Source organism: Antennarius striatus, chromosome 21, assembly GCF_040054535.1.
Source record: "Antennarius striatus isolate MH-2024 chromosome 21, ASM4005453v1, whole genome shotgun sequence".
Lineage (NCBI taxonomy): Eukaryota > Metazoa > Chordata > Actinopteri > Lophiiformes > Antennariidae > Antennarius > Antennarius striatus.
In genome coordinates this window covers 12,583,825-12,610,221 of record NC_090796.1, presented here as the reverse complement: position 1 = coordinate 12,610,221, position 26,397 = coordinate 12,583,825, and the positions used below count along the sequence as shown (strand labels likewise).

Genomic DNA, 26,397 nt, shown 5'->3' with positions numbered 1-26,397 from the left:
TTTGTAAGATCATATGGTAGTGCAACAGCCCGTAAAGAAAAAAAACCCCCCGATTTGTGTTCATTAAATTTTTATCTTGGATATACAGGTATATGAAATTCTAGATATCTTGAAAATTCCCCACTGTGGGACAAATAAAGGTTTATCTATTCTTATCTAATCTCATTTTATCTTCATGATATCAACTGTACATCATTATGACAAACATTGCGTTAAAAGGTGTTATGGCACCTTTTTCATACAGTAGGAATATCTTAAACTATTACAAATTTTAAAAGCTGTGTTCTTTGAAGTGTCAGGTATTACAATATATTCTACATACATTATCACCTTTCAGCATGAAAATTTTTATGCCATAACTATAAAACTTATCAGGTTACAATGTTGAACATTGCAAATAATAGTCATGTGAAAGCTATTCATAATAACGTGATCTGTCATATGAACACTTTTACAGTAAGGCTGTATTTCCATATAACATGAACACATCTTGTCACAACGCGAAAACAGATCATAAATATTTCCCATTACAGGGTGTTGGATCAGTTTTCTGTCGGTGTAGCCGCAACTTTTCATAAATAGCGAGATCCCACTCTCGGAAAAAAAGATTCGGAAAATAACATTTTGATTATTTTTTCCCCATAAGCTTTGCGTAGTTACAGAAGATCGCCGGCCTTCTTTGGATAATGAAGTGAGTTAAAAGAGTCGGTAGTATTATTTTGAAATGTTTGAGTGTACAGTTCCGGTTCTTGTCTATTCATATCGTTACTAGCTTGACGAATGTGAGGCGTGATCCCAGAGAACCGGAGGCGGCGCTTTAACGGGACTTATTGCGTTAGTGATTCACCGAGGACTTCTCGGTAAGGAGTCAGTGGGACTTAAGCCGTCATGGGAGCGAACGCGGTGTCACTGTGGCTGACATGGTGTGAGTTGAAGTTTAATCTGAATTTACTTAAATGTTCCATTTAGAATATTTCCATCACCTGAAAGTAGATTTTGCATAAGTGCAAAAGAAACTCCTTAGAACAGATGAAGACGCTGTTAGTTTACAGAAAATATTGTTAGACGCTTTCATTGCTTCGTTATTAATTCTTTATTATCATAGTTTTAAATGAAGTTTAACCCATTCCTATTGTTGTAAAGTCATTTAAAATCTCTTTTTACTCAGGGAGTGGTTTATTTCACATCTGTCCCACAGATTAAAATGAACGGCTGAGCCCGAAACAAGTACTGGTAACGATTAAAATATAGATAATAAACTTGACAACAAAAGATTTTTCATTTTTGGTGTAAAAGTCGTCCCCTGCGTATCAGAAAGTGATTTGTTTTCAGCCATATCCCGACGGTATCGGTTATTAAAATACATTCTGTTAAAGGAGTCGGTGTGATCTGTGTGGGACACGTGTTTCAGGAAGCTGTGTGTTGTGTCACCGGCTGTTGTCTGCTGTGAGTAGGTTGTCTGCTGCAGAGTTCTTGGATGTTGTCTCATGTGGGGAGGTATGAGGTGGTGAGACCTCAGAGGCTTCCAGGGAGACAGAAGAGGAGCCTGCAGGACCAGCAGGTGACCAAAGCTGCATCTCCATCCCTACACTGTCAGACATCAGACTGTTAGATTTGATTTTAGACAACATCACTATGTTCTGACACATCTGTGCATCAGTTGTAATAATTGAATTGTATAATAATGCAGTAAAGCAATCCAAATCGAGGCATGTTCTTTGATAATTTAAGTGCATGTTGCTTATATTTCTGTACTTTTACTTCTGAACTTTTAATTTTTAATTTTAACTCGACGGATTTCACAGTTGCATCCTGATGTAGTTCGGTATGAGTTGGCCATTGAAGGTAGAAACCACACAATTCATCTGGAAAAGAACAGGTACGTTTTAGATAGACAGATAGATAGATAAATACTTTATTAATTCCAAAAGGAAATAGAAAAGCACATTTTTTTTCTAAATAGCATTTCACATTAAATTGATAAATATCTGTTTGAAAAAGGAAAACCTTATTTTTCAACGATTTATGTATTTATTATTTTAGGAATCTTATTGGGAAACACTTCACAGAAACACACTATTCAGAAGAGGGAAAGCGTGTAACAACGTCACAACGTCAGGTGAGATTGTACTTCAGTCACAAAACGATTGTTCATAGAAGAAATATTATTTCTATCTATATCCTGACATTTTTATGTATGAATGTCAATTTTAGGGAAAGTGACATTTTAATCAAGATTGAATGATTCCTACATCATGCTCTTTAAGCAAGCTTAAAAAATACACATATTTAAAGTTAATCTGTGCATGTTTAGGGAAATTCACCTAAACGTGCACATTAGCTGTGTTTATTGGAATCACAGCTACTGTAAATTGTGGTAATTTATATTATTGTATTATTGAGATTTTGTGTTTCTCTTAATATTTTATGATTCATTGACTCACAATATTCATGAGTAAGAAAAACAAAAACACACCACCTACCAAAAAGAATCAAATCCAGTGGAACTGTAACATGACCTCACCTGTGATTCATAACTTCCTGAACATTAAACAAATAAGTAGAGAGCAATATCTAAGAGGATTGTAAAGTACTTCAGCAGACTGAACCCTGGGTGAGTTATTCTAATGAATACTTTGTTCTAGGAGAACTGCTATTATCACGGTCACATTGAAGGCATGAAGGACTCCTCAGTCAGTGTTGGGATTTGTTCAGGAATCAGGTAAGAAAATCTGCATATTTGCAGCTTCAGATTTCTGTTGTGTAATTTACCGCTAAGGCCACCGTCAGTGAAATTTTCTCATGTACTTGCGAAACGTGTTACTTCAAAATTTACTTCATGTAGAAATGCAGCCATTAAATTAGAACATTGTTTTCCTAATATGACACAACGCTTACATGTTACACCTGTTTTTTTTGTACTGTAGTTGATGCTCTCACCCAACAGATGTTAAATAAATGTACATAATGTGTCGACAGGTGCTGGTGCCTAGAATCAATCAAACAATCAATCATTCATTCATTCATTCATTCATTCATTCATTCATTCATTCATTCATTCATTCATCTTCCTTACTGCCTCTTCCGCTGTAGCAGGTTGCGTGAAGCTGGAGCCTATCCCAGCTGACTAAGAACATGAGGCGGGGGAAACTCCGGGCACAATGCCGGTGCACTGTGGAGACACACAGAGACACAAACAAACACGCACACACCCACTCATACACTACGGGCAATTTGGAATGGCTAGTTAACCTGAAGGGCATGTCTCAAGAGGTGGGAGGAAGCCGGTGAACCCGGAGAGATCCCACGCAGACACGGGAAGAACATGCAAACTCCGCACAGAGCTACACTCGAACCCGGAACCACCTTGCTGTGCGGCGACATTAACCTTAATTTATACAGCGCTTAATCACGTCATCAGACATTTTGAAGTGCCTTAACAGACAGAGAAACCCAACACAACCCTCCAGAGCAAGCATAAGCGACAGTGGCGGAGAAAAACTCCCTCATTGAGGAAGAAACTCCGGACAGGACCCAGACTCTGGAGGGCGGTCATCCACCTTCATCGGTTGGGTGGGAAAGCAAATATACTGGGGATAGAGACAGGGAAGGAAAAGATAGAGAGACAGACAGACAGAGAGAGAGTGGTAGACAGGCCAGGTAGAACTTGCAGACCAAATTGTGCTTTAGTTTTGTTGAATGTCAACTCTGACTCTCTTGTACTGAGTGTGGAGCAAACATCACTCGACAAACACTGCTGTGTCTCCTTATTATCTGTGTTGGCAGTGGTTTTGTGAGAGCCCAGCAGCAGGTTTACCTGATTGAGCCTCTGGGACCATCTGAGGATGACTACCACGCGGTTTATGGAAGTGAGAACCTAGCAACCGGCAGCAGACCCAGCTGTGGCTCCTCCTCTAACAGCACCACCCCGTATGACCGGGACCAGGATCCTGTGCTCGCTGGGCTCTTCAGGCCCAGGTCATGGGTAGGTGACACGTGAACGGTTGTGGAATTTAGCCAGAAGATGCTGGAAGTTCAGGTTGATAAACGTGGCTAAGATCTAATAATAATACAAATCCTGTAATACCAGTGATGATATCATAACAGGGCGTGTCACTGTCGGCCACTGTTGCAAATCACTGATCGTCAGTATTTAAATGCAAACTCGGATTTTACGATAGATTAAATTAAATAACAGTTATTTTTCCAATCACAGTGGAGCAAAATTTCATCAGTGCTAAAACACAAATACTTCTGGCCACAGCTTGTAGTTTGAACATAACGTTTAGAAAATCACAGATGGATCTTCGTATGTGTTCTTGTTTTGAATTATTGAAAGTATTAGCATGATGGTTGCATATATGTGTGTTGTTGTTTTTTTATTTCTTCAGAAATCTAAACCCATCACAGGTCCAGAGAGTTTTGTTGAGCTGTTCGTGGTGGTCGACAACACTGAGGTAGATATTTTTGTTTTATTTCCTTTACCTGAAATCTCCATCGCTAGATGAATCATGTTGAACTCTTGTCTTCCTTTAGTATAAACATTATGGAAGTGAGACTAAATCCCGTATTCTTGGAGTTGTAAATCATGTTGATAAGGTAAGAAAACCTCTGACGTTTTGGAAGCTGTGCCTTCGGTGTGGGACCATCAGTATTCTTAACAGCAGCTTGTCTGAGAGCATTCAACCAATGAAGTAAGTCTGCTCCTCTGCCTGCAGCTGTATCGACCTCTGAACATTCGAATTGTCCTGGTGGGCTTGGAGATTTGGACTTACGAAGACCAAATAGTTGTTGACATAAATTCAGAGACAACTCTAGACAATTTCCTCCATTGGCGCCGGTCTGATCTTCTGCAGAGGATGACGCACGACACTGCCCAATTCGTGACGTAAGGAGGATCATAGATGCCTGCACAGATGCTAAACACAAAAACACTACCTACATATTTGACCCGATATTAAACTTTTTTTCCTCACTAGGGGCATAGATTTTGATGGAGATACAGTTGGACTGGCAAATAAATTTGCCATCTGTACTGAAAACTCAGGTGGAGTCAACCAGGTATCAATAATGACTTCTGACATGAATGAATCCTTCATCAACTCAACTTCATCAAGTACTGTTGCACTTAATATTCAGCTAAATATAAAGCAACATTTCTGCATTTCTCTCACAGGATCATCATGATAATCCGATAGGCTTGGCCTCCACCATTGCTCATGAGATGGGACATAATTTTGGCATGTCCCATGATGATGCGGATTGTTTGTGTGGGCCACCTCACAGCAGTGGGAACTGTGTGATGGCAGATAAGCTCAGGTTACTGCAAATACTGTGGAAGGCTTATTTAATCTTTGACAGTGCAGTGGATACTTGTTTTACGACTGGTGTCTATAGAATCTTTCACAAAGCTGCCATCCCTTTCTCCTCTTCAGCACTGGAAACCAAGCGTTCCCAGAGTTTTTCAGCGGCTGCAGCGTGGAGCAGCTGACTGAGTTCATGGAACGGGCTCAGCCCAGCTGCTTGTCCAAACCGTTGAGTTCCGTTCAGACCATCACTGTGGCGCCACGCTGTGGCAACGCCATGCTGGACCCTGGAGAACAGTGTGACTGCGGCACAGAGGAGGTAAAACTATCAGTAGATACTTCCTGATTGAATGGATGGTCCACATGCTCCCCTTTCAGAAATGGTTGCTTAACAGTGCAATTTGTGTGATTGTGGTCGATCCACAGAGGTTCTGGTCTATCCACATCAACACAAATTGAGTTATTCTGGTCGTTCGAGTGTCTGTGACCTTGGACAAAAAAATGTTCAAGTTGAGTCCTTGGAAGGTTTAAATTTACCTTCCGGTCACGGAAGACGCCATTTGGGTTTTCAGTTTTAGATGACTGCTGCGGTTTCCTCCATTCAAGGTTAGACAGCTAATAAAAGGGGAGGCAGCGGTGATTCAGGGCGGCTAAATCTGCAGTTTGGCCTCAAAAATGTAAATAGTTTTCCTGTGTGCTCACATCTAATAAGAGGGACAGAATTCTTGGCAGAGAAGCTGCTGGTATGAGAGACTAAATGCAATTTTTTTCTTCACCAAACATTCCTCACTGTGTTTCCTGCTCAAGGTGTAACTGGATACATAAACATTACCCGGTTGACAAAGAGTGCTTTTATTTTCAGGAATGCGATAACCCTTGTTGTGATGCCGCAACTTGTCGCCTGACAGCAGGATCTAAGTGTGCACACGGTCAATGCTGTGAGAACTGCCAGGTACACTTCCTACCATTAACAATCTGCCTTTAAAGAAGCTTATAAAGGACTTTTCTTTATTCTCTCAGTTAAATAACCTGTTTTAGCCAAGTGTTAATAAGCATAGTAGCATACATGAATTAATATGAATAAATAAGAATGAATATTTTAAACAGGAATGCATTTTTGTTTCTAGACTAGCTAGGGTTGTCATCATATAGGACGCCCAGTCATTGACAGGAGAAGGTTTCTTTTAAAATCACATTGAAACAGCTGTAGTTCAATATCAAAGGGAAACAGGGTGATATCCTGTTGATATAACGTAACTCACCACATCCTCAAATGACAGTTACAAAAGCTGGAAGAGGTGGCGAAAGTCATGAAATACAGGACAAAATAAATACACGAGTTCATTACGGACAACTCCACCCTTCCTACTAACTGAAATGAATTTTTTTTGTAGTTCAAACTGGTTGGAAGTGTCTGCAGAAAGTCATCCAGTGAATGCGATCTGCCTGAATACTGCACCGGCGTATCGGAGGATTGTCCCGAAGATAGTTTTGAAATGAATGGCAAACCCTGCTACAACCACGCACAAGGCTACTGCTACAATGGCAGGTGCCCCACGCATGAGCAGCACTGCTGGAGGCTGTTCGGACATGGTATGCTCAAATCATCACGTAAAAAGTCCCAACTTAGTCAAATCTTACAGCCTCTCTCAAGGAATGCCTTGTTGTGACAAACATAAATTAAGAAGAATGTTTGAGAAGTCCGTCTGTGGTTGACTGAGAGAAAGAGTATGGTGTTTGTATGTTGTCAAGGCTAAAGGCCACATGAGGATGAAGAATAGTCTCCTTTGTTCGTTTACATCCGCTGGTAAAGTGAAAGTAATCTGTCCCATATCCTTGGAAACAACTCTTCTTTCATGCTTACAGTAGTTAAGTGCAGTGAGAAAACCTAAGGGTTACATTTCCACGTGTACTATACAGAAATGACTTTTACAATGTGGCTACAGTGATTAACTATCCTGTAATAATGGCATCCTGTGTGTGAGAAATTGTGACTTAGATAGGAATGATTCTGAAGTGTTCGTCTACATTTTATTTTGCTGGTAGAAATAAGTTTCTACTTTAACTTTGATTCTACTTTCAGTCCATGATTTGAATCAATTCTGTTTTGATTAATCAAATGAAAATAGTGTCTTTGTATTTTGGAATTCTGACTAAATGGGAATTTGATTTATTTTCACATCCCTAAATTTTCAACACTTTCTTCTCGCATAAATTAAGTTCCATATATTACTATAAATATGTTCTTCTTTCAGAAACAAAGGTTGGATCGGATGTGTGTTTCAGCCTGAATAAACGTGGCGAAGAAGGTGCGAACTGTGGGAAGAACAAATTCAGCTACATCCCCTGTTCAGTCCAGTACGTATCAACGCATCCACCTGAACGCTAAGTCCATCCATCCATTCATCCATCCATCCATCCATCCATCCGTTTTCAGCTGATTATTCATGGCCTAGTTCAGTCCAGTTGTGTCTCTCTCCAGCTGCAATTTCCAACAACCCCCCACCCCCACACACATTCTCTAAATATCTGTTTGCAGTCACATTGAGACAACCCCTTCATTCTTGATCCAACACAGTGGTTCTTAGCTGGGGGCATTAAGTATCCTAAACAGCATTCCAGCTATTTACGAGGTGTGACTCTGGGTAAGGAGAGTCCAACCCCCTCCAGAATTTTGTAAGAACACAGAGCTTTACTTAGAGGTAAGCCAACTGTTTAGTTGGTGCATTATCAACCCTACATACAGTTCTGGTTCAGTTGGCCTGGGTCGTCTCCTCCACCCGTCACCTGGCGGGTGTCGCCTCATTCAAGTGCCTCTTGCTACAGATGATGGATCCAATAGAAACTGCTTTTATTATTAATTTGTTGTTCTTTGTTTTTTGGAGGAATCTTAAATGTGGATCCATATTTTGTGGAGGAGGGGGTGAGTCCATTACCGGTAAAAGGGCAGTCTACACTGTGTTTGGCATAGAATGTAAATTAGCTGTGGATGACGATAAGAACAGGAACATCGACATGGTGCCAAAGGGAACCAGATGTGGACCAAATAAGGTAAAACTCAGCAGTCAGGCACACTGTGTTGAGTTGTGTTAGTTATCATAGATGTTTTGATCCAAATTGAATGTTTACTTGCAGGTTTGCCTTGACAACAGATGTGTGGATTTATCAGTGTACGGGGCAAAAGAGGACTGTGCAACGAAATGCAACAACAATGGGGTAAGAGAGTTCTTTGGAGGTTTGAAATAACCTGTTACTGGTTTCAGTTAAATTCTCCTGAAAGTTTTAATCCTTGACTCATACCTAAATTATTTTTGTTGCATTTGATTTTAAGGTGTGTAATCACAAGAAAGAATGCCACTGTAATCCCGGCTGGGCTCCCCCTTACTGTGAAACCCAGTATCCAGAGTTACCTCAAGGTAACCGATTTTATCACAACAAACTGTTTCCAAATTCCAGATTTTTTAGTTAGTTTGTTCAGCACAAAATTCTACTTCTCTTTAAACTGAGGGCAGCTGTCAGAGAGCATTACAGAAAAAACATGTAATCACATGTCGTCTTATCTTTCTCCCAATAACCTCCTTTACTCTTCCTGATGTTTTTAAAAATTAAAACCCAGAGACATTTTTGTCTTCAATACAATTTAAGAAAGACTACTCTGTGTGTTGACGCCGCTGTTTCTTATATAATATCTTTTGTGCAAGGAGCAAATTGTAACTCACTAAAGTTGTAAAGTGTACAGCTACAGTGGTCAGTCTTCACAGTCACTGCCTCAAAAAAAGAAATAGAGAAGCACAAAGAGACCCTTTATCATTGAGCAGGATGAACTTTGAAATATAGTACAGGATTTGCAGAAGTGATTTTTTTCTGCAGAAGAAAAAATAGTTGCGTAAGTTGTTCAATTCTCTTCAGAATTTGGTGTCTTTTTCTGAGTGATAAAATCTCCTTTCTTCTACTTCCTTTTAAACAAACGTTAGCCTTTGTTGGGACGTTTCCATTGTGTTTCCCTTGTTGTTTGATGCAAAAATCATTCAATTTCTTTAAAAAGTAAATGTCTTGTTTAATTCATTTTTAATCTATATTGAAAATCTATTGTTTTTCACATGATCACTATAAACCAAATTATTCTGCACTATTCTGAAAAGAACCAATTGGTTTTTTTTAATAAGATTTTGTTGTATCATAAAACCTTATGATATTGTCTTATTGAATAAATTAGTATTTCTAGTTAAACGATCTAGTGTTTCTCATGATGAATTGTTGACATTATGCTGAAGAAAAGGATTTTGCTGCTGAAAAATGGCAGCAACAAAACAGGTCTCTCTTTTTTCCTCATTTTACACATATTTAGCCATTATCTGTGAGGCCTCGATAGAAGAAGTTAATTTCTTTGATTCACTCATTTTGATTTATTCTTCATTCACAATAATTTATTTTAACAAGTTGTATTAAAACTAATGCAGCCCTGCCAGGAGCTCTGTTAGGTTATCCATTGGCACTTCAAGATGAACATATTATTGCCGCACAATGAAAAAGCAGGTGTGTTTTTAATACTACCAACTAAAGCTACATCATTTTGAGGCAATTTATGTTTCTATGCCTCCAGGTCAGAGTGCAATAATAGCAGGTGTGTGTGCAGTTATCGCCATCCTTCTGGTGATCACAGTAGTGATCGTAGGGCTGATGTGCTGTAAAAAGGACAACATGGACAACTACACCTCTAAAAGGTAGTATTTTTTTTAACCTCAAATCATTCTCTTGTGTCTCATGCAGTACCTACTGATATGGCTTTAGATTTCAGTCTCGCACTTTCGAGCTAAATAAAATTTGGTGTCCACAGGAAGGTGCATTCAGCAACAGACAAGTTGAATCCGATGTTCAAGGAACCAAGTGTGAAAGACAGACCTCAGATCAGTCCGCCCACTTTCATGGAATCAACGGCATCACAAGCCTGCAATCCTCTGATTGTTCCGATTCCCAGCAGACCTGCTCCTCAGGTGCGCCGAGTGAATCCTGGGAAATCATCTTGGGATCAGTGAACAGGTTGAAATGTTCTCATGTCAATATAAGGTACTTAATAATTTTTCTCTTTCAGCCACCAAAGAAAGAGCCGTCTGTGTCGCTTATTACACAAAGTGAACTGGTAAGTTTAAAAAAAAACATTAATGCAAACTAAGCATCACCATCCAGAGCTTCTCACCCAGCTTAGCTGCTGAAGTCAAATCAAATGAGTAACATTTTTAGGATCTCCTTGCACCAGTATATTTCATCAAAGGGACAGAAACTATCAAACTTGCTCATAATTAATTGTCATTATTAAAGAAAAAGTAATAAATCGTTTACAGCTTCCACAGATTTAGTGAAAAACACAAAAATTTGTGAACAGCTTTTTTTTTGTTATGCCCTGAAAACCCTCATCTGAAACAAAACAGTCACAGAATTAGTCTAAATTCAACCTTTCAACTTGCTACCATGGAAATAAAAACAAAATACAAACAGCGTGAAAGGCTCCACTTGACTACTTGGTCTTATGAAGAAAACCAATAAAAAATAGATGAAAATATATTTCAATTTATTTTTGAAAACTGCCAGTAATTTCCATAAATCATCATTTTTATCAAACAAACAGTATATTGTACACTGATTTGGGACTATTTTCTCTGGTGGATGAATTTATATTTGGTGTTTAAATACTTATTTGGGCAGCAGAGTTATTTCTGGCTGGCTGAGTGAAAATTAACACTGTGTGTTCATTGTAATGTCATTGTAATGAGGAAGCGTGTCACCGTATCACATGGTAGTGGTTTGGAATACAGTGGAGCTCTATTATATGAGCTGAATTATTCAGTCTCCATTCCAGTGTTGAACATCATTCTCAATCACAGTATATAAGAGCAGTAAACAAATGTGTTGGAAGTGAAAAGTCAAGTAAGAAGGTTTTTCTTCTTTATAACAGACAAAGCCTCAACCTCCTTGCAAGCCTCTACCTGCTCTAACAAAAACACAGGTGAGTCACACCTACAACTGCTCTCCAACATCATCATCGCAATCTAGATGCAACAAAAGAGTTTTGTCAGGGAAGATTCAATATTTAGGTTTTTGATTGTTAGATAGATTTATTTTAAATGACAATATTGATTATTTGCAATCATCTTATTTATAGGTGTTATAATAGAGTTTTCTTTCACTATATAGAAATTACATCATTTTCTTTTTGTCTTTTGCACTTTAGCTTCATGGCATTGTGAAACATTATTTGAGATATTAATGTCATTGCGTTATAGTGAGAATCAATTTCTCTGCACATTTTATTTCAGTGACAACTACAGTTTTCTGTGTAAGCCACATGTTAGCGCTGGTGTGTGGGAAAAACTGATCAGTTTACGTTCCAGAAAATTTTACATTTTATTTTTTTATTAATAATCTCTGGCCAAAGATTTGAAGCATGTGCTCGCAAAATGTTTTTCTTTCAAACCTTAAATACCTCCTTCAGTGTTCATTCTGCTCCTGACAACAGCTTTAAGGAAAATAAATTTGACCTTGAATAGATGCCTTTCAAACACATCGTTCCAGTCATCTTAAAATAAGTACTGTTGCTGTCTCACCCAGGCAGAAGTCTTGCATTTGGAGTTTTGTATGCTGTTTTAAATTATTATTACAGTCTTAAACATTAAACAATTAAGTCAAAAGATGTTTCCAAAATATATTTTAAAACGATTACTTGATCTTGAGGTTTTAAATGACACCCTATTTATCTTTGTTTTTATCTATTCTTTTTATTTTATAAATAGTTCCAAATTAGTTTCTTCCCTCAGTAAGCTAATTTTGCTGCTGTAAAATACAAATTTTGTCTCTTGGGTCATTAAAGTCTTATCTCAAAGTTATATAGGCCATCACCATTCAGAGACAAAAAATATTGACACCTCCCTAGTTTAAGGTTCACAAATGAAGACATGTCTAAAATTCATCTTATTTTTCATATTTCAGTATAAGGTCACCAAACCAAGTCCTCCGTCTGTACCTCCGTTCAAGCCCAGCCCTCCTGTGGCCTCCAGGATCAAACTGTTCACTCCTCCTTCACCCCCAGCGAAGCCACAGCTTCACAAGCTCACATGAAATCGAAGGCAAATTGGAAGACATTCGCCATGCTGTTATACATAAAGAAAAATAATGATCCTTTCTGAGATAAATACATGTGAGTCACACTGCCTGAATTGTGGAAAAGCTTACTCTGCTTTGAAGGCCCTTAAAGACGGTGTGTGACCAAAGGTTTCCCTGACTGAAAATGTCTTGGATGACATGGGACCATGAACTTTACACCTGATGTGGGAAAATTATTAAAAGTGAGCAAAATGATGCTCGCATGAAAATGTATTTATTTCCTGTCTTTGCCAGGAAACTAACAGTGGGGGAAGTAGAGTCAGGGAGGAAGGATGCTCAGGGTAGAATAAAAACAGCCTAGATGTGTATTATAGTGATCTACTGCTACCAAAGTGAGGCTAATGGTAAGTTCTGATGATAATGGATGAAGAGAAGGAGGCGTGATGTGTGACAGCAGAACAGCTTGAGTTGACTGCTTGAACCAGTTTGTGGACATTTGTTCCAATCAAATACTTGATATGTCATTTTTAGGTATTAAGAAGGAGGGTGTGGTAGTTTTTTTCTAAGCATGTGGAGACTCTACACCTGATCCAGAGCCATAAATTTCTTACAGTGCCTAAACAATCCAAAGCTGGTCTGTGCCTTCTACAATACTTGAAAATGAATGAGACACAATATGGGTCTAAACTTTAGATGTTGTGTGTTACTGTGGTTCAGCATGAGATATTAACATCCTACTATGACTGAAGTCAGTCCTGAGTTGAGGTATATGAGAATTAAGTTTTTTGTAGTTGTCGAGTTTTTGCACTGATCTGTCTCTATGAAATCAGTTTTTTGTGTTTTTAACTAAATTATATACAAAACAAAATGCACTTGTTTTAAGACTAATGATTTAATCTGCTTTGTATGCTTAAATGAGTGTAACATTAAATCCCAAATGAAGTCGAGCCAAATAGTAAATCACACTTTATTTTATAAAAGGACAGGATGGTAATGTTGCATCGTCAAATCACTGTTAGAAGCAAAAGATGCCTGACATGATTTTTTTTTTTTCAAATTTGCTGCTTCTCATTATTTGAATTGCGTCATGATTAATTAAAAGCTTACTGTTTTCTAAATTGTGTAAGTTTTATCTACTCCCAAGTACTGTTTTCGTCCTTCTGAGAAGTTGACAATCATCCCTGCCAACAACCATTTTCTTGTATGTCATCAGTTAATCTGTATTTATAGGCCTCCAGTGAGAGGTCTGAGGAAATGGACTATGAGCCAGTAGTGAGTCAGAGCTGTGCAGCACGGCTCAGGTTCCCACTGTGAGCTCCCATTATCTGTGTTTCCTGCACATAAACCCTGGTGGTTTTATCTGTTTCCAGTTTAACACAAACTCTGGACTATTGTGATAAACATCAACTGAGAACAGTGTGAAATAAATGAAGAATAAAGTCCCATCAATGAGTTGTGCCATCCTTTTGAAAATTTCATATGGGAGAACTGCAGTATGAAAATGCCTGAAATATGTTTGTGAGACTTCCATATTACCAATACTAAACCTAAAGCTCCTTTGTTTCTACTGATATTTGCCTCTTAAGCAGCCTTGTTTCTTCCATTTGACAAGCTAGAAAATCCTAATAAGCTTGTTCATCCACCCCAACCTAGAAAAAAACCTCTTCAACAGCTAATTCTCTACATAATCTCAAGATCTATATTGTTTAAAACATCCCTTCATTAGGAAGCAGTAAAATGTCATATGTAACAAATAACCCTGGCCTCTACTTCTCTTAGGAGGAAATCCATTTTTCACACTAAAATTTTTAGTGTACTAATAAATTTTTTAAAAAAAATCAATTATACCCCTCATACATGTAATGTTAGATGTAGATCTAACATTACATGTAGATCAGATTTTGAGGCCCTGTTGCAAATCAATGCTCAGACAAAGGAGTTAAGCATTGAGGAATGTAGGCCAGAGCAAGGGGCTGCTTTCTCAGAGGGAGCTTGTCTGATTCATAAGTCAAGACTCACAACAACGTGGTTCACAATTGGTGTAGTTTGTCCACTGACGAATGCCTGTCCAAACTTATCTGTAGCTTAGATCAGTGATTTATTGGTCACAGTTTATAGGATATGATAAAAGATGATGTTATCTCTCTTCAAAGTTCATTCAGGCATAAATGCAACCATCTGAGTTTGTGTTGTGAATTGAATAAATTCCACTTTCAGAAAGGCTTTCCCACCACACACACTGAATTAAACTCATGAGAGAAATCTTTTACCAAAATGCTTTTGAAGTGCAAAGATGTCCGCTGTAGAGGGGTGTATTGTGAAAACAATCAAAAACTCTCAAGAGGTCAAAATATGTTTGGAACACGCCTAAGTTCTTGGCAAAACTCGACATATGAAGTTGGCTGAAAGTGAGTCCTCAACTGAACCAGAGAACAAAACTAAGTCATTAGAAGGAAGGAAGACCAGTGAGCAACTGCTAATCACTGTGTGAAGGCAGAGAACCTAAGGTTTAAAGGTCGAGGCAAATTATCTTGGTTGTTTCCAGGTTCTCCTTTGTAAACCAGGACAAACCTCAATTGTGCTTTTCCAAAATATGAAAGAGTTGACACGATAGCAGGTGTGCGAACACAATAGGGTTGTTATCCTCACTACTAATGTCTGTTTTCGAAACCTGTAAGGATGAGGATGTACGACATGTTTTTTTTTAATGATACATTTTTGACCTGCAAATTCAGAGGATAAATTCGTGATGCCAATCCTTCTTGGTCTGTTTGTTTTTTTCCTCTTGAGGAATCAGTCTAGAAAAATGCTTAAAGACTCATTTGTTGTCTCATGCCCAACTATCTCATCCAGTTCTATCAACATTTTCATGTAATCCTGACCACAGATACATAGACAAAAATGACAACAGATCTCCACCATCGGTCATGAGGCTTGATTGAATTAGAAGGGAATGTTCAACTTTGGCTGAAGCATGTGCTCTACTGACAACAATTCTTGAGATTTGTGTTTGTGGAAGAGAAGACTCTACAATGACATTGGTGTCTTGACAGTCCAAGACACTACAGTGACAATTTAGATTTTATCAAAACTGTTCTCATGTAAATGCAGCCTAAAAGTACAAGGAAAGATGAGTCTGATGGTTGGTCATCTTCTGTGTAGCATACAATACTGTATATCCAGAATAATATACAAACCTATACAAATAACCTATACAAATAATATACATAGAAATATAACATAAACACTTTAGATGATTGTAAGATTTTGAGATTGTCTCAAAACGGTTGAAATTGTTAGGATAAACGGATTGTTTTCCAGCCCTTGTATTGTGACTGCCCCCTGCTGGAAGAAAGCTGCAAATTCTTCTTTCTTTTTATTAGTTTCTATATTATAGAAAAATATTGATAGCGTCAAATATATAGCATGCAGAAGTAGGTAGTAGGAAAAAATATTTTACATAAAGGAAAAGCTTTTGGCAACTCGATTCAGACAGATATAAAATGACAGGTGATAGGATTGAAACTTTCAAAATACAAAGATTTTGTGAACAAAAATCACAAAAAGCAAACTTAGGGTGTTTCTTTTCGCATCCAGAGACCGGATGTGACTTGATCTTTTTTTTGTTTTTTGGTTTTTTTAAAGACCAACACGCTCCTGTTGATTCTAACACGTGAGAGCGTTGATATAGAAAGGGCAAAATGATTTTAAATAATCGCAATATGGACCTGAATACTCAGTTTTGTCAAAAAGAATTAAAAATTATTTAGCCCAAAAAAAAAAAAATTCATCCCTTTTATTTTGGCCATGAAAACAAAGCGCTTTGTTTTTAGTTTTAGTTATATGTTAAAATGAAAAATTGCATATCTCCAGTACTGCATTTTTTATTTTTGAAACCAAAATAAAAATATCAAACCACACTGACACCTCCATTTTTAACATGAATATTTTCTTTGCAGATGACAACCACCCGCCCAAAAAATGTTTAAATTTTGACATAGGAAAAAAAGTGATTTCAAGGATTATTGAGAACTAAAAGCTGAGCCATCAACATCAGAATCATGCCAGCCATTTTATTTAATTACCAGGCAAACATTTGATCTTAATACAATATACTTTCCAAAAAATAAACATTCAGAGACAGGTTAAACCAACAGATGGAAACAAATATTGAGTGAAAAGAAATTACCATTTGTGTTACTTAAATACAAAAACATTATTTCCATTGCTTAGCTTCAACAAAACTTTTCTTTAAACTTCTCTCTGGCCCATATGTTACCACATGACAATCAGCTACCACACGACAGTGTAACTGAAATATTCAAACATTTACTATTCTGGTTTAAAAATCATCTCCTCACACAGATCCAATAATTCACTAAAATTCTCTTGTCGATCACTGGTAGGATGCCTACAGTGTGGCAAAGTTTTTATGTAAACATGGTGTCACACATCCATGTTAATTCCTCCTTCGTGTCATGTGGGATCAATGGGAGAGGTCCATGTTTACAGGCCCTCATGTTGATTCTTACTTCTTTGTCATTGTCTCCAAAAATCAAAGGTGAAAAACTGCTTATATTGTCCTAGCAGTTCCAACCCAAAAGACATTCAGTTTACCGTCATAAAAGACAAAAGAAAGCAGCTAATCCTCATCTCGAATTTTTGGCGTTCATAGGAAAAAAAAAAAAAAAAACCCCACAAGAAACAATATAGATCGATAAATTAGATGAACTTCCTCACTCACCTATTTTAGACACGTTTTGGAAACAGCTCATCAGAAACAAAACGTGACAAAAATAATTACACTTGGCTGAAGTGGAAAGTTTATCACATCTGCAAAATCAAACAAAGTGTGACATAGTGAATAAATCATGTTAAAGTTGCTACATGACCTAAGTGTTCACCAAAGGGATGGAAACATCAGATGTGTCAAAGGAGGCCTCCTCACATTCTAACGCATGAAACAGAGCATAAATATCAGAGTTGCGTCTTGTTTTATCCATGTGGATCCCATTCATTCTATGACCGGCACTCTTTTTAATTACATCATATTGTTGCCCGCTTTTATTATGCAATATTTTAATAGAACTGGGCTGAATCATCTCTCAACCGTCACACAATAGCAGTGGATGGAAAATCAGAATTTTTTCTCTAATTTGCTGAGTTGTACAACTCCTTGTTTCAGCTCCATGTGACATTAATGCAGATTAAACCATCCAGTGAACTATTATGAGCGCCTGAGAAAACCATCTTGCAGACAATTAGAAAGACAGATATACAGTATCGACATTATATAAACATAACGGCCAGCCACATCTGTCACATATATCATGACAAAAGACTTCTGCCTATGATACAGTAAAGCACTTGAAGAAAAAAAAAGCATTTACACAGACTCTCGACCCCAGACTGTGTAGCATAAAATAAAATAGTTTAAAAGAACAGTTTCTGTCATTTTGTGGTGGTAAATTCTGTGACTGTTTGGCAGCCTGGAACGTTTCATCTGGATACACGGGAGTATCAAAGTGCTGTTTGCGTGACTTGTAATTTCCTCCACAAACCCAACCCCGCCCCAAACCACTTCCTGTGCTTTCTTTGTATGTCACAATTTCAGACTACAGTAGTTCCCATGTTTTTGTCCACTTCTCTCCCATGTGATAAATCAAGCTCAAACCCCCAAATCTGGTGCTACAGTTCAGCAGTAACAGTAGAAATAGTATCGTCAGTTTTTATGGACTATGAGGAACACTGTGCAGCAAAGGAAAAAGTAGAATGACACTGCTTCGATGTTTTCTCACGTGAAAACCAAAATATTAATGGATCAAACTTTCCACCACTCCACTGTGTCGAGTGGATGGCTTACAGTCTTTAGTGTTACTTGGAGAGCAGGAGGGGATGGAGGACACAACGCTGCTCACGCGTTTCTCTTTTTTAATTTAGTCGTTAACGTTTCGTATTTTGTCCAGCTCCAGTCTTGGTCCTTGAAAGAGGGAAAAACCAACATGTTACAGGAATTTAACATCCTAAAAAAACAGCTAGTTGATAGATTCTAATGTCAAGTCAACTGTAGGGCTAAATGAGATTAAAAGTTAACCTCGACTATGACCGTGCTCCCTTACACTTGTGAATATAATCTGCAGGTCTGATGTTACTTTTGCTAAACTACTAGTGTTTTCATCATTCTCCCTATATTCAGAAAAAACATGCCCATAGTCTGAAATCTGACCTGCTCCTCTCTCAAACCTGTGAACTCACCACTATGCTTTTGGTCTGCTCATCTGCAGCCTCCTGCATCAGGCTTGTTAGCTGAGTGAGGTACCTCTGGTTCTCCTGCAGCAGACGTGGAGCGGCATCACTGAAGTCACACAGAGATAGCTCATCATGATTTACCCACACAGTCATCACGCATTCCACATCGCGACCTGTTATTGTTCTGGACAAATCAATCGGTTACCTGTCGTTCGGCCCGGGGAGGGATGTGAGTGGATGTGGAGAGCTGACAGGTTGTGCCGACTGAGACCACTGAGAAACCTGCAGGAGGTTGGATGACTCAGGACTGGCTGCTATAGAGTTCCTGGATGAATTTTGAGCCTGCAGTGTGTGTGTGTGTGTGTGTGTGTGTGTGTGTGTGTGTGTGGGACGTAACAAGAAGTTACTACCTAAAAAAATACCAAAAACAACAGCAACAACAAAATGATTTGTTTTCATAGCTTACACAAGCGATCTTTAATAAATGCCAGAACTCTCTCTGTCTCTTTATCTGCATCTGCATCACTGTGTTATCGGCATCCTTGATACTCTCCAGAGTTTTTTCTATTCGTGGAAATAAGTCAATGATCTTCTGTTTGCTGATGAGGATCTTACTGTTTGGAGGAGTGAAAACAGGACAGACATTCATGAACAGTGACAATACAGCATATTTTATGTACCAAAGGGTGGTATTTTTATCCTGCAGATGAACAAAAAGTGAGAGAAAAGTACAGTTAAATTAGAGCTATTATTCTTAAAATATCCCCAAAGTCCCCGGAGAGTTAAACGCTATCTCCGAGGGACATCGGACTCGTACCTCAGGTGAGTATACAGATCCTTTAGGACCTTGTCTTGGTTTTGGACAGTCTGAATGATGGCCTTCACCATCTCAGAGCTGTCACTGCTCACATCAGGTTCAGGTGCTAAGAAAGAACAAAGGAAAGAAAGAAAGACATTTAATTGATTTCTCATTGAATTTTTGTGAAAAATTAAATTACGATATATCACAATGTTTTGATTAAAATATTTCTTACTTTTGCATTTCATTTTCAGCTGCTTGTAGAGATCAATGGCCTTCTCTTCTCTGTAATGAATTGAATTTGTCACATTTAAATATTTACCACAATTTTGAAAAACTCCCAGACACATAAATATCACATAACAGCAATTCTTGGCGAATAACCACTGCTTTTTATATTATTTTTAGCAGCAGATTAACGTACGATTTTTGTTACAACCCTGGGGCTTTATTAGATGTGTATTTGGTAAAAGTAAATTGTAACTGAGTCAATGTCTGGGTGATATGGAAAAAAAATCATATATTGCTGTATTTCTTGCATCACGGAGGAGTATTTTAAATGTCAAAATGATTCCATGTTTGATAATAATCAGCAATGTGGATACAAAGAAGTGGGTAAAGCAAAATCTAGAACAGTTAGAATAATCTGGTTAAAAAAAATAACATCCTGGAATTATTCTCAGCCACAGAGTAAGAAAAGATTCACACTGGCATAATCATGGTATTCAAAAACAGACTTTTCGGATTAGCCAATTAGTTTTCGGGCTTGCTGGCCTTAGTCTGCATTGGGGTTAGCCAGGAGTTTGAAGGACTATCCTCTGCAAATCAGCAGTGTGGTGCCAGGAGCCATTTTCAACCACTGATGGTGCTAGATGTTACGTGGTCATAGTAATATGTTAAGAAAACCAATATTAATGCTCACAGCTGTTCCATCTTGTCTCCTTGGCGACGAGCGTATGGGCTCCTCTGGAGTTCCACTATCTCAGAGTGCAAAGCCATGATCTCGTCATCCAAGTGACTCACTCCTGCCACCTACAGGACAAAATGAGGAACTTACTAAGGCTGCCGCAATAACGCTTTGTTCTGGGGACCATACAAGACCACTTCATTGATGTTTATCCTTTAAACATGGATTACCTGTGCAAACGCAGCAGCTTTTTCCTCATTTTCTTGCCAGGCTTTCAGCATCTTTTCAGAGGCTTTGGGCAAACAAAGACAACTCCTATTATGAAACATCTTGTTAACATATGTAAAAATAAAAACTACCATCTCCATCAGAGGGTCAGCCATTACTACATGCTCACATATGCCGTAGTGCATCTGATCGCTGTATTTTTCAAGGTCGTACTGGATGCTGCTCTTAAAGAAGTCCAGCTTGGCCATCAGCTGCTGAGAAAAGCCAAACATGCTGTTCTTACATCTTGTCAGGTTGGTGTTGTAGCGCAGAAGACTCAACCTTTGGAAAAAGATGACAGATGATTAAGAGCCTGAAAAGTTTTGGAAGAAAACAATCTGTTCCTTAATCCCTTGGGTGTGTCTGGTTGCATCAATGTGAAGCTGCTGCAGGTGTGAAACTGTTAGGATCATCTGAAGCAGCTAATGATAATGTGTGTAAGACTTATGGTCCACAGAGGCAGCAGTTTATCTCCTTACAGGATTATATTAGAAAATATGGCACCTTGCAATAGATTTAATAAATGGTATGTAAAATAAAAAAAGGGTTTATTATAATGAATACACAACTGAGAAATAAACTATTAGTCCTAATGTTCAATAAGAACTTTTAATTGCTAAAATACAGGTGTATATGAATTACAATTTCTGCAGGATTATCAGCCAAGTCCATTGTTAATTTATTGCTCAAAGAAAGAAGACAAACAGATGATACAAGTCTGTCATGTGACTCACATAGCAGCTCTTTGGCCTTGGAAAAGCCTGCTGTAGTCGTCCTTCAGGCCACAGATGTAACTCACTGCTTCACCCCAAACCTTCTTTAAGACAACCAGGGGAAGTTGTGTCTTGGCCTCTTGCACTGTAAAATTAAAAAGAGCGGAGAGAGTTTAACCTCATCTTTCTTTCAACTCAAATGTCTAATAATCAGCAGGTGTAATAGGGAGTAAACACACCAATAGTGTTGACTTTATCGGGCAGTTGTCTGGCACTGAGGGGACCAGAGTATGTGGTGATACTCTTGTCAAACAGATAGACGATGTAGCTGTCCCACCCTCTCTACACAGACGAAAAGTAGATCACAGGTTACACAGGGGGCCTTATTTATAAATGTCCTGGCTCTTAATCATCAATTCCTTAATCAAATGCAATTATGAAAAACAATATTCAAGGAGTTTCATTGTGCACACAGCAATCAAAACATATTGTCAAAGTAAATTTTACTATCTCTTCATATTAACTTTGATTAGAAGTTTCAATCATTATCATTTTTTATTTCAATGCCCTGAAGACAAATAAAACAAATATGGAAATTTTTTTTTTTCTATTTCAAATGTTAGAATAGTTTTGGTTAGCAATAATATTAGGATATGATATTAAAACGACAGAGTGATATTTTTTCTACAAGTATAATGAAATTCAAACATATTCACCATCTTCGGTTTAACTTGTCCCTGTTGTTGCCCAGAGCGACACTAAAATCCACGCTACTCGAGTGTCAACTTACCACTCCATCTAGAACACATTGTGAAGCAGGCTTCCTGGGATCCAGTGACACTCCTGTCTCCTGCAGCAGCTCCTGGTTCACCACTTCAATCTTTGTCTCAGCCTCAATTCGTTTCTGCAAACTGTGGAGACTTTCATCTGGGCTCAACTGGAAAGAGTGGACCTGAGCTGTGGTCATGTTCAGGATGTGGACGACCTGGAGGAATTTTTACAGAGTACATGTTATTTCCTTGATTATTGAAATGTTTCATACACTGAAGGCCATAGCACAAAGGATTTGTTGCAGCAGAACCAGCAATATCATATTCAGAACTGCCAGATACAGTCAAATGCAATTATGTAGTATAGATCAAGTTTAGAGCACATGAACAGACAAAATTCCTTTTAATAAAGAAAACACAGTAGATTAAAATTGTATGCCAGTACAAATGAAAATAGTAACTGATTACACAAATTATATAGAATCAATTAAACTGTCAGACTTTGCAGCTAGATGTTACTAAACCATAACACTAGATTATGTTTTAGTTTAATTTCATGTTCAGAGGGGTAATATTAATAGAGAGACCTTGTTACGTGACATGCTTCTTTGGAATCTTACAGTTCCAGACTAAGATTTTTCTCACATTTTAGACGTGAAGGGTAACCATTTTAAGAAAAATATTTAATTTCTGGCTGAACCAAAATCCACTCTTATCTTGAGATAAAAAAAAGAGAGCTCTGCCATGTCTTACCTTCATATTCAAAATTTGTTCCAACACCTCAAAGCACAAAGGTTTCTTGGTGTCCGTGTAGATGCTCCCTCCTCTCTGGGAAGGATCCCACTTCAACATCAGCTGAAGCAACGCTTCCAAGGGCTCTAACAGTGTCCTACAATCCAACAATTAAAACATGTGTTTAATGTGGGATACTACCAAACACTATTCAAATGCTGGTTATGTTTATTTTAAATAACCAATGGCAGCAGTTTCTTTCATTTTCTAGAAGAAAAACAAAGTAAAAAACCCCCACAGTCTACCAAAAACACAATGTACCACCAGTGTTTACGGAGATATATTTCTGCTGTATCAGCATCCTAACCTGCTGAGGTTGTTGGGATAAGGTAGGTGTGTGGAGAACTTTACTTCTCCGTTCAGCTCCTCTACAGCCATGATGTCTTTTGGACCTTTATTTCTCACTTTACTGGCCCTTTGGGATAGAAAACAAGCAAGGTAAAAATAAATAAAATAAAAATGTTATATTTCAGAGTGGATTTAGGACAATGTTCACATTGAAAAATGTGATTCTGTTGCAAATTCTCGATAGATGCGATGTGTTATTTTCTTTTTTGTTTGATGATTTATTTATGTGACTGACATCACACATCATATGCATGAAATGTGAAAATTAAACTTGAGCAAAAAAATATGTCATGTCTGTATGTCCGGATTTGATTGAATTATGAGTCACATAAGCAGTAACAGCTTTTAGGTTTTCAGATCTGGATGCCAAGAAATGTAAATCTCTTTAAATGCCTCCATGAGCTGTCACACCCTCTGTTGCCAATTCTTACTGTGCTGGACTCTTAATGCACTAAATAATTTGTTCATGACACCTGTCTTCTTTCATCATACCATTTTTAATGCATTGATCAATGACTAAATGGTTAAAATAAATCACTACTGCACAAAATTTACTGTACTTGTCTGCTTTCTTACTGGATCACTTACCACTGCACAGGTTGGAGGTTGTGCAGGAATGGACGGAAACCACAACTGCACTCAAACACCATTGTTCCAAAGCTCCAGTAGTCCACAGTAACACTGTATGGCTTATTCTCAAACAGTTCAGGTGCCTGCAGAGAAGTTGTGCATTTGCATTTTAACAGGAGAAGATGAATGGGTTTCAACAGATAGGAGCCAGATAATACATACAGCTGAGTGAATAAAAGGATAAAGAAATTATTCTTGTGAGCTGAAACACTTACCAAGTACTGAAGAGTGCCAACAAAGGAGGTGCACAGGCTGCCCTGATCTAGGTCTTTAGCATAGCCCAAGTCAATGATCTTGTGGACCAGCTATAAAAGAATAAGCAAATGTAGAACCTTTTCTTCAAGATATACAGTCAACCAGAAAAAGTACATATACATGAAGTTGTAGTTTACCTTTCCATTGATATCTTGCAGTACTATGTTCTCAGGTTTAAGGTCTCTATGTATAATCTTGTTCTCATGTAGATATTGAATACCAGAACCTAGAAGACAAAATAGAGGCTTAACTGAGTGCTTCATTTTAAAGACAAATGTCTGAATGAAGCGGCGCATGGAAAACAGCAAACATACCGACATCATTGAGTAGGGAAAGCACTTCACTCTCTTTCAAACCGCAGCAGTTTTCAAGTTTGCTCAGCATCTAAAACCAACACAAATACAATTCTTTAATATCTGCAGTAAACTCACGAGGCTTGAGAGTTGACCTGATATGATAAAGGATAAAAGACTGCACTGCGATTGTTGAAAAGAAAAATCAGCCTGACACATAATATGAAACTAAAAATAATAAAAGGAAAATTTATTATTCCTCCTTTTTGAACCCTACCCTGCAATTATCAATTACAATGAGGAACAAAGCCCAAAAGGAGATATACTAGTTAGGATTTTACAAAAAATATGCTAATGTTCTCTCAAGTTTAAGTAATAAGAAATATTCTGTGCTACTTTTCCACCAGCCCTTACCTTCCTAAGGTCTCCCCTGGAGCAATACTCCATAGCCAACAGTGGAAGATCATTTAAGGCTATGGGTGTAATTTCCTCTGGGACATCTCTGGCTGTCACAACGTTGATGTGATTTAACCTGAGTGAGAGGAGCCATTGCTGCATTACTATTTGATGATACCCTCATAGATTTTGCAACGTCCACTTCTACACAATGCCTGCAAAATACTTCAGCTCTCATACATCATCCTTGTGAATATTTGCAGATCCTTTTAAGTAATAACCTAGTAAACTGTTTAATGTAACGTAATGTAAACTGTGTAATGAAAAGTACTGTAAACTGTGGGGAAAAAAATATTAATTATGATCATCGGACATCAGTATTTTTAAACCAACGTTAGGTATAGATAAACAGCAATAAAAAAAAAATCAGTGCATAAAAAGGAGTCAAACTTTTTCATGATCTGGATTTCTCTGCTCCATCTGTCCTTGTTCCTTGGTGTGAGTTCCAGGCGACACATTTTTACTGCTAGTTTTTCATTTGTTTCCTAGAAATAAAACAAAACAAATGAAAGCACAGTTATTACGACAGTATATCAACTAATGACATCTGTGTGTAGCTTAAGAGACACTACTGGTCTTATGTCTTCATAAAATTGTTTTTTATGAATGTTTGTAGAAAGTAAGTTAACAAGCCAGTAAATACTGTGGCCTTTTAGCAAGGTGTCATGGAGTTTTTTTCTTTAAAGATGAAATTTTACGCCAAATTTATGTAGAATTAAATGATTCCAAACTCACATGATGTTGATAAAGATAAACATGGGCAAAACCGCCCATGCCCAGCCTCTCTTTCAGCTCCCAGTCACCGCAGTTCTGGTTTTGCCTGAAGGGAGGTTTCTCCATTGTTGTAACGCAGTCTGGACCAAAACGTACAAAATAGTTTAGATACAGGTACAAACAAAAGTCACTAAAAAGCCTTCGGAAGAAATTAACAGATTGGGATTTGTGAACGTCTACCTACCTAAATACAACATAGGAAAGAGTCTACATACTGGAACATCTGTCAGGCTAATGCCAGATTACATCGACATATCCAAGCAACCGATGTCAAATTGATATTTCTCGATCCGTTTAATCAACCGATTTATGACAGATGAGTTATGAGAACGGGGATTTTATACACACAGATGAAACAAACTGTTCTCATACTACCCAACGTCACGTTAGCTAACAACTTGTTAACGCTACATCAACATTTTGGCCAACAGATAGACGGAGCCCATCGCTAGCTTACAGGTATTTGCAAATGACAGCTTCGACGGTATTTTGTTACATTGCAATGGATGTTTTGTGGCGTGCTGTTCGTAAGCAAAGGTCAGAGACTTACGTCGGGGTTCTACGAACGTGTCATGAGGCGGGTAAGATGAAAATAAGTGCAATCTTGTTGTTTTCAGGTCGATGCAGCACCGTGAGAATGTGTACTTTCCTGCGTGACGTCATCTGAAACCCCGGCTGTGTTTCTTGCTAAGGAAACCGGGATATGTTCAAGAACACAACGGCCTGTCGTTACGCGACGC

At 38.0% G+C, this 26,397-nt stretch overlaps 2 protein-coding genes across 3 annotated transcripts; one reads left to right on the top strand and one right to left on the bottom strand.

Annotated features, from left to right (window-relative positions):
* Positions 1–832: 832 nt before the first annotated feature.
* adam8b (ADAM metallopeptidase domain 8b) lies at positions 833–13,858 on the top strand. Of its 2 annotated transcripts, none has more exons than XM_068305388.1 (23): positions 833–925; positions 1,455–1,561; positions 1,806–1,879; positions 2,044–2,119; positions 2,646–2,722; positions 3,787–3,985; positions 4,392–4,457; positions 4,537–4,599; positions 4,719–4,888; positions 4,980–5,061; positions 5,177–5,319; positions 5,436–5,625; positions 6,169–6,258; positions 6,701–6,899; positions 7,562–7,664; positions 8,192–8,357; positions 8,442–8,522; positions 8,638–8,722; positions 9,910–10,030; positions 10,144–10,300; positions 10,399–10,446; positions 11,260–11,310; positions 12,291–13,858. In XM_068305388.1, the coding sequence occupies exons 1-23, from the start codon at positions 889–891 to the stop codon at positions 12,417–12,419; spliced, it is 2,514 nt and encodes an 837-aa protein (XP_068161489.1). In that variant the 5' UTR covers positions 833–888; the 3' UTR covers positions 12,420–13,858. The 2 variants fall into 2 exon arrangements, with proteins under 2 accessions (XP_068161489.1, XP_068161490.1); XM_068305389.1 differs by having other exon boundaries at positions 866–925; positions 1,412–1,561.
* Positions 13,859–15,913: 2,055 nt separating this feature from the next.
* On the bottom strand, positions 15,914–26,315 carry LOC137588594 (inhibitor of nuclear factor kappa-B kinase subunit alpha-like). Its single transcript, XM_068305746.1, has 22 exons — positions 26,208–26,315; positions 25,619–25,737; positions 25,274–25,368; positions 24,842–24,959; positions 24,449–24,518; positions 24,272–24,360; positions 24,095–24,184; positions 23,838–23,962; positions 23,209–23,316; positions 22,863–22,998; positions 22,130–22,324; positions 21,579–21,681; positions 21,361–21,484; positions 20,757–20,908; positions 20,590–20,651; positions 20,375–20,484; positions 19,688–19,737; positions 19,471–19,576; positions 19,120–19,267; positions 18,859–18,995; positions 18,660–18,759; positions 15,914–18,384 (listed from the first exon to the last, which is right to left on the bottom strand). The coding sequence occupies exons 2-22, from the start codon at positions 25,721–25,723 to the stop codon at positions 18,319–18,321; spliced, it is 2,289 nt and encodes a 762-aa protein (XP_068161847.1). The 5' UTR covers positions 25,724–25,737; positions 26,208–26,315; the 3' UTR covers positions 15,914–18,318.
* Positions 26,316–26,397: the final 82 nt, after the last annotated feature.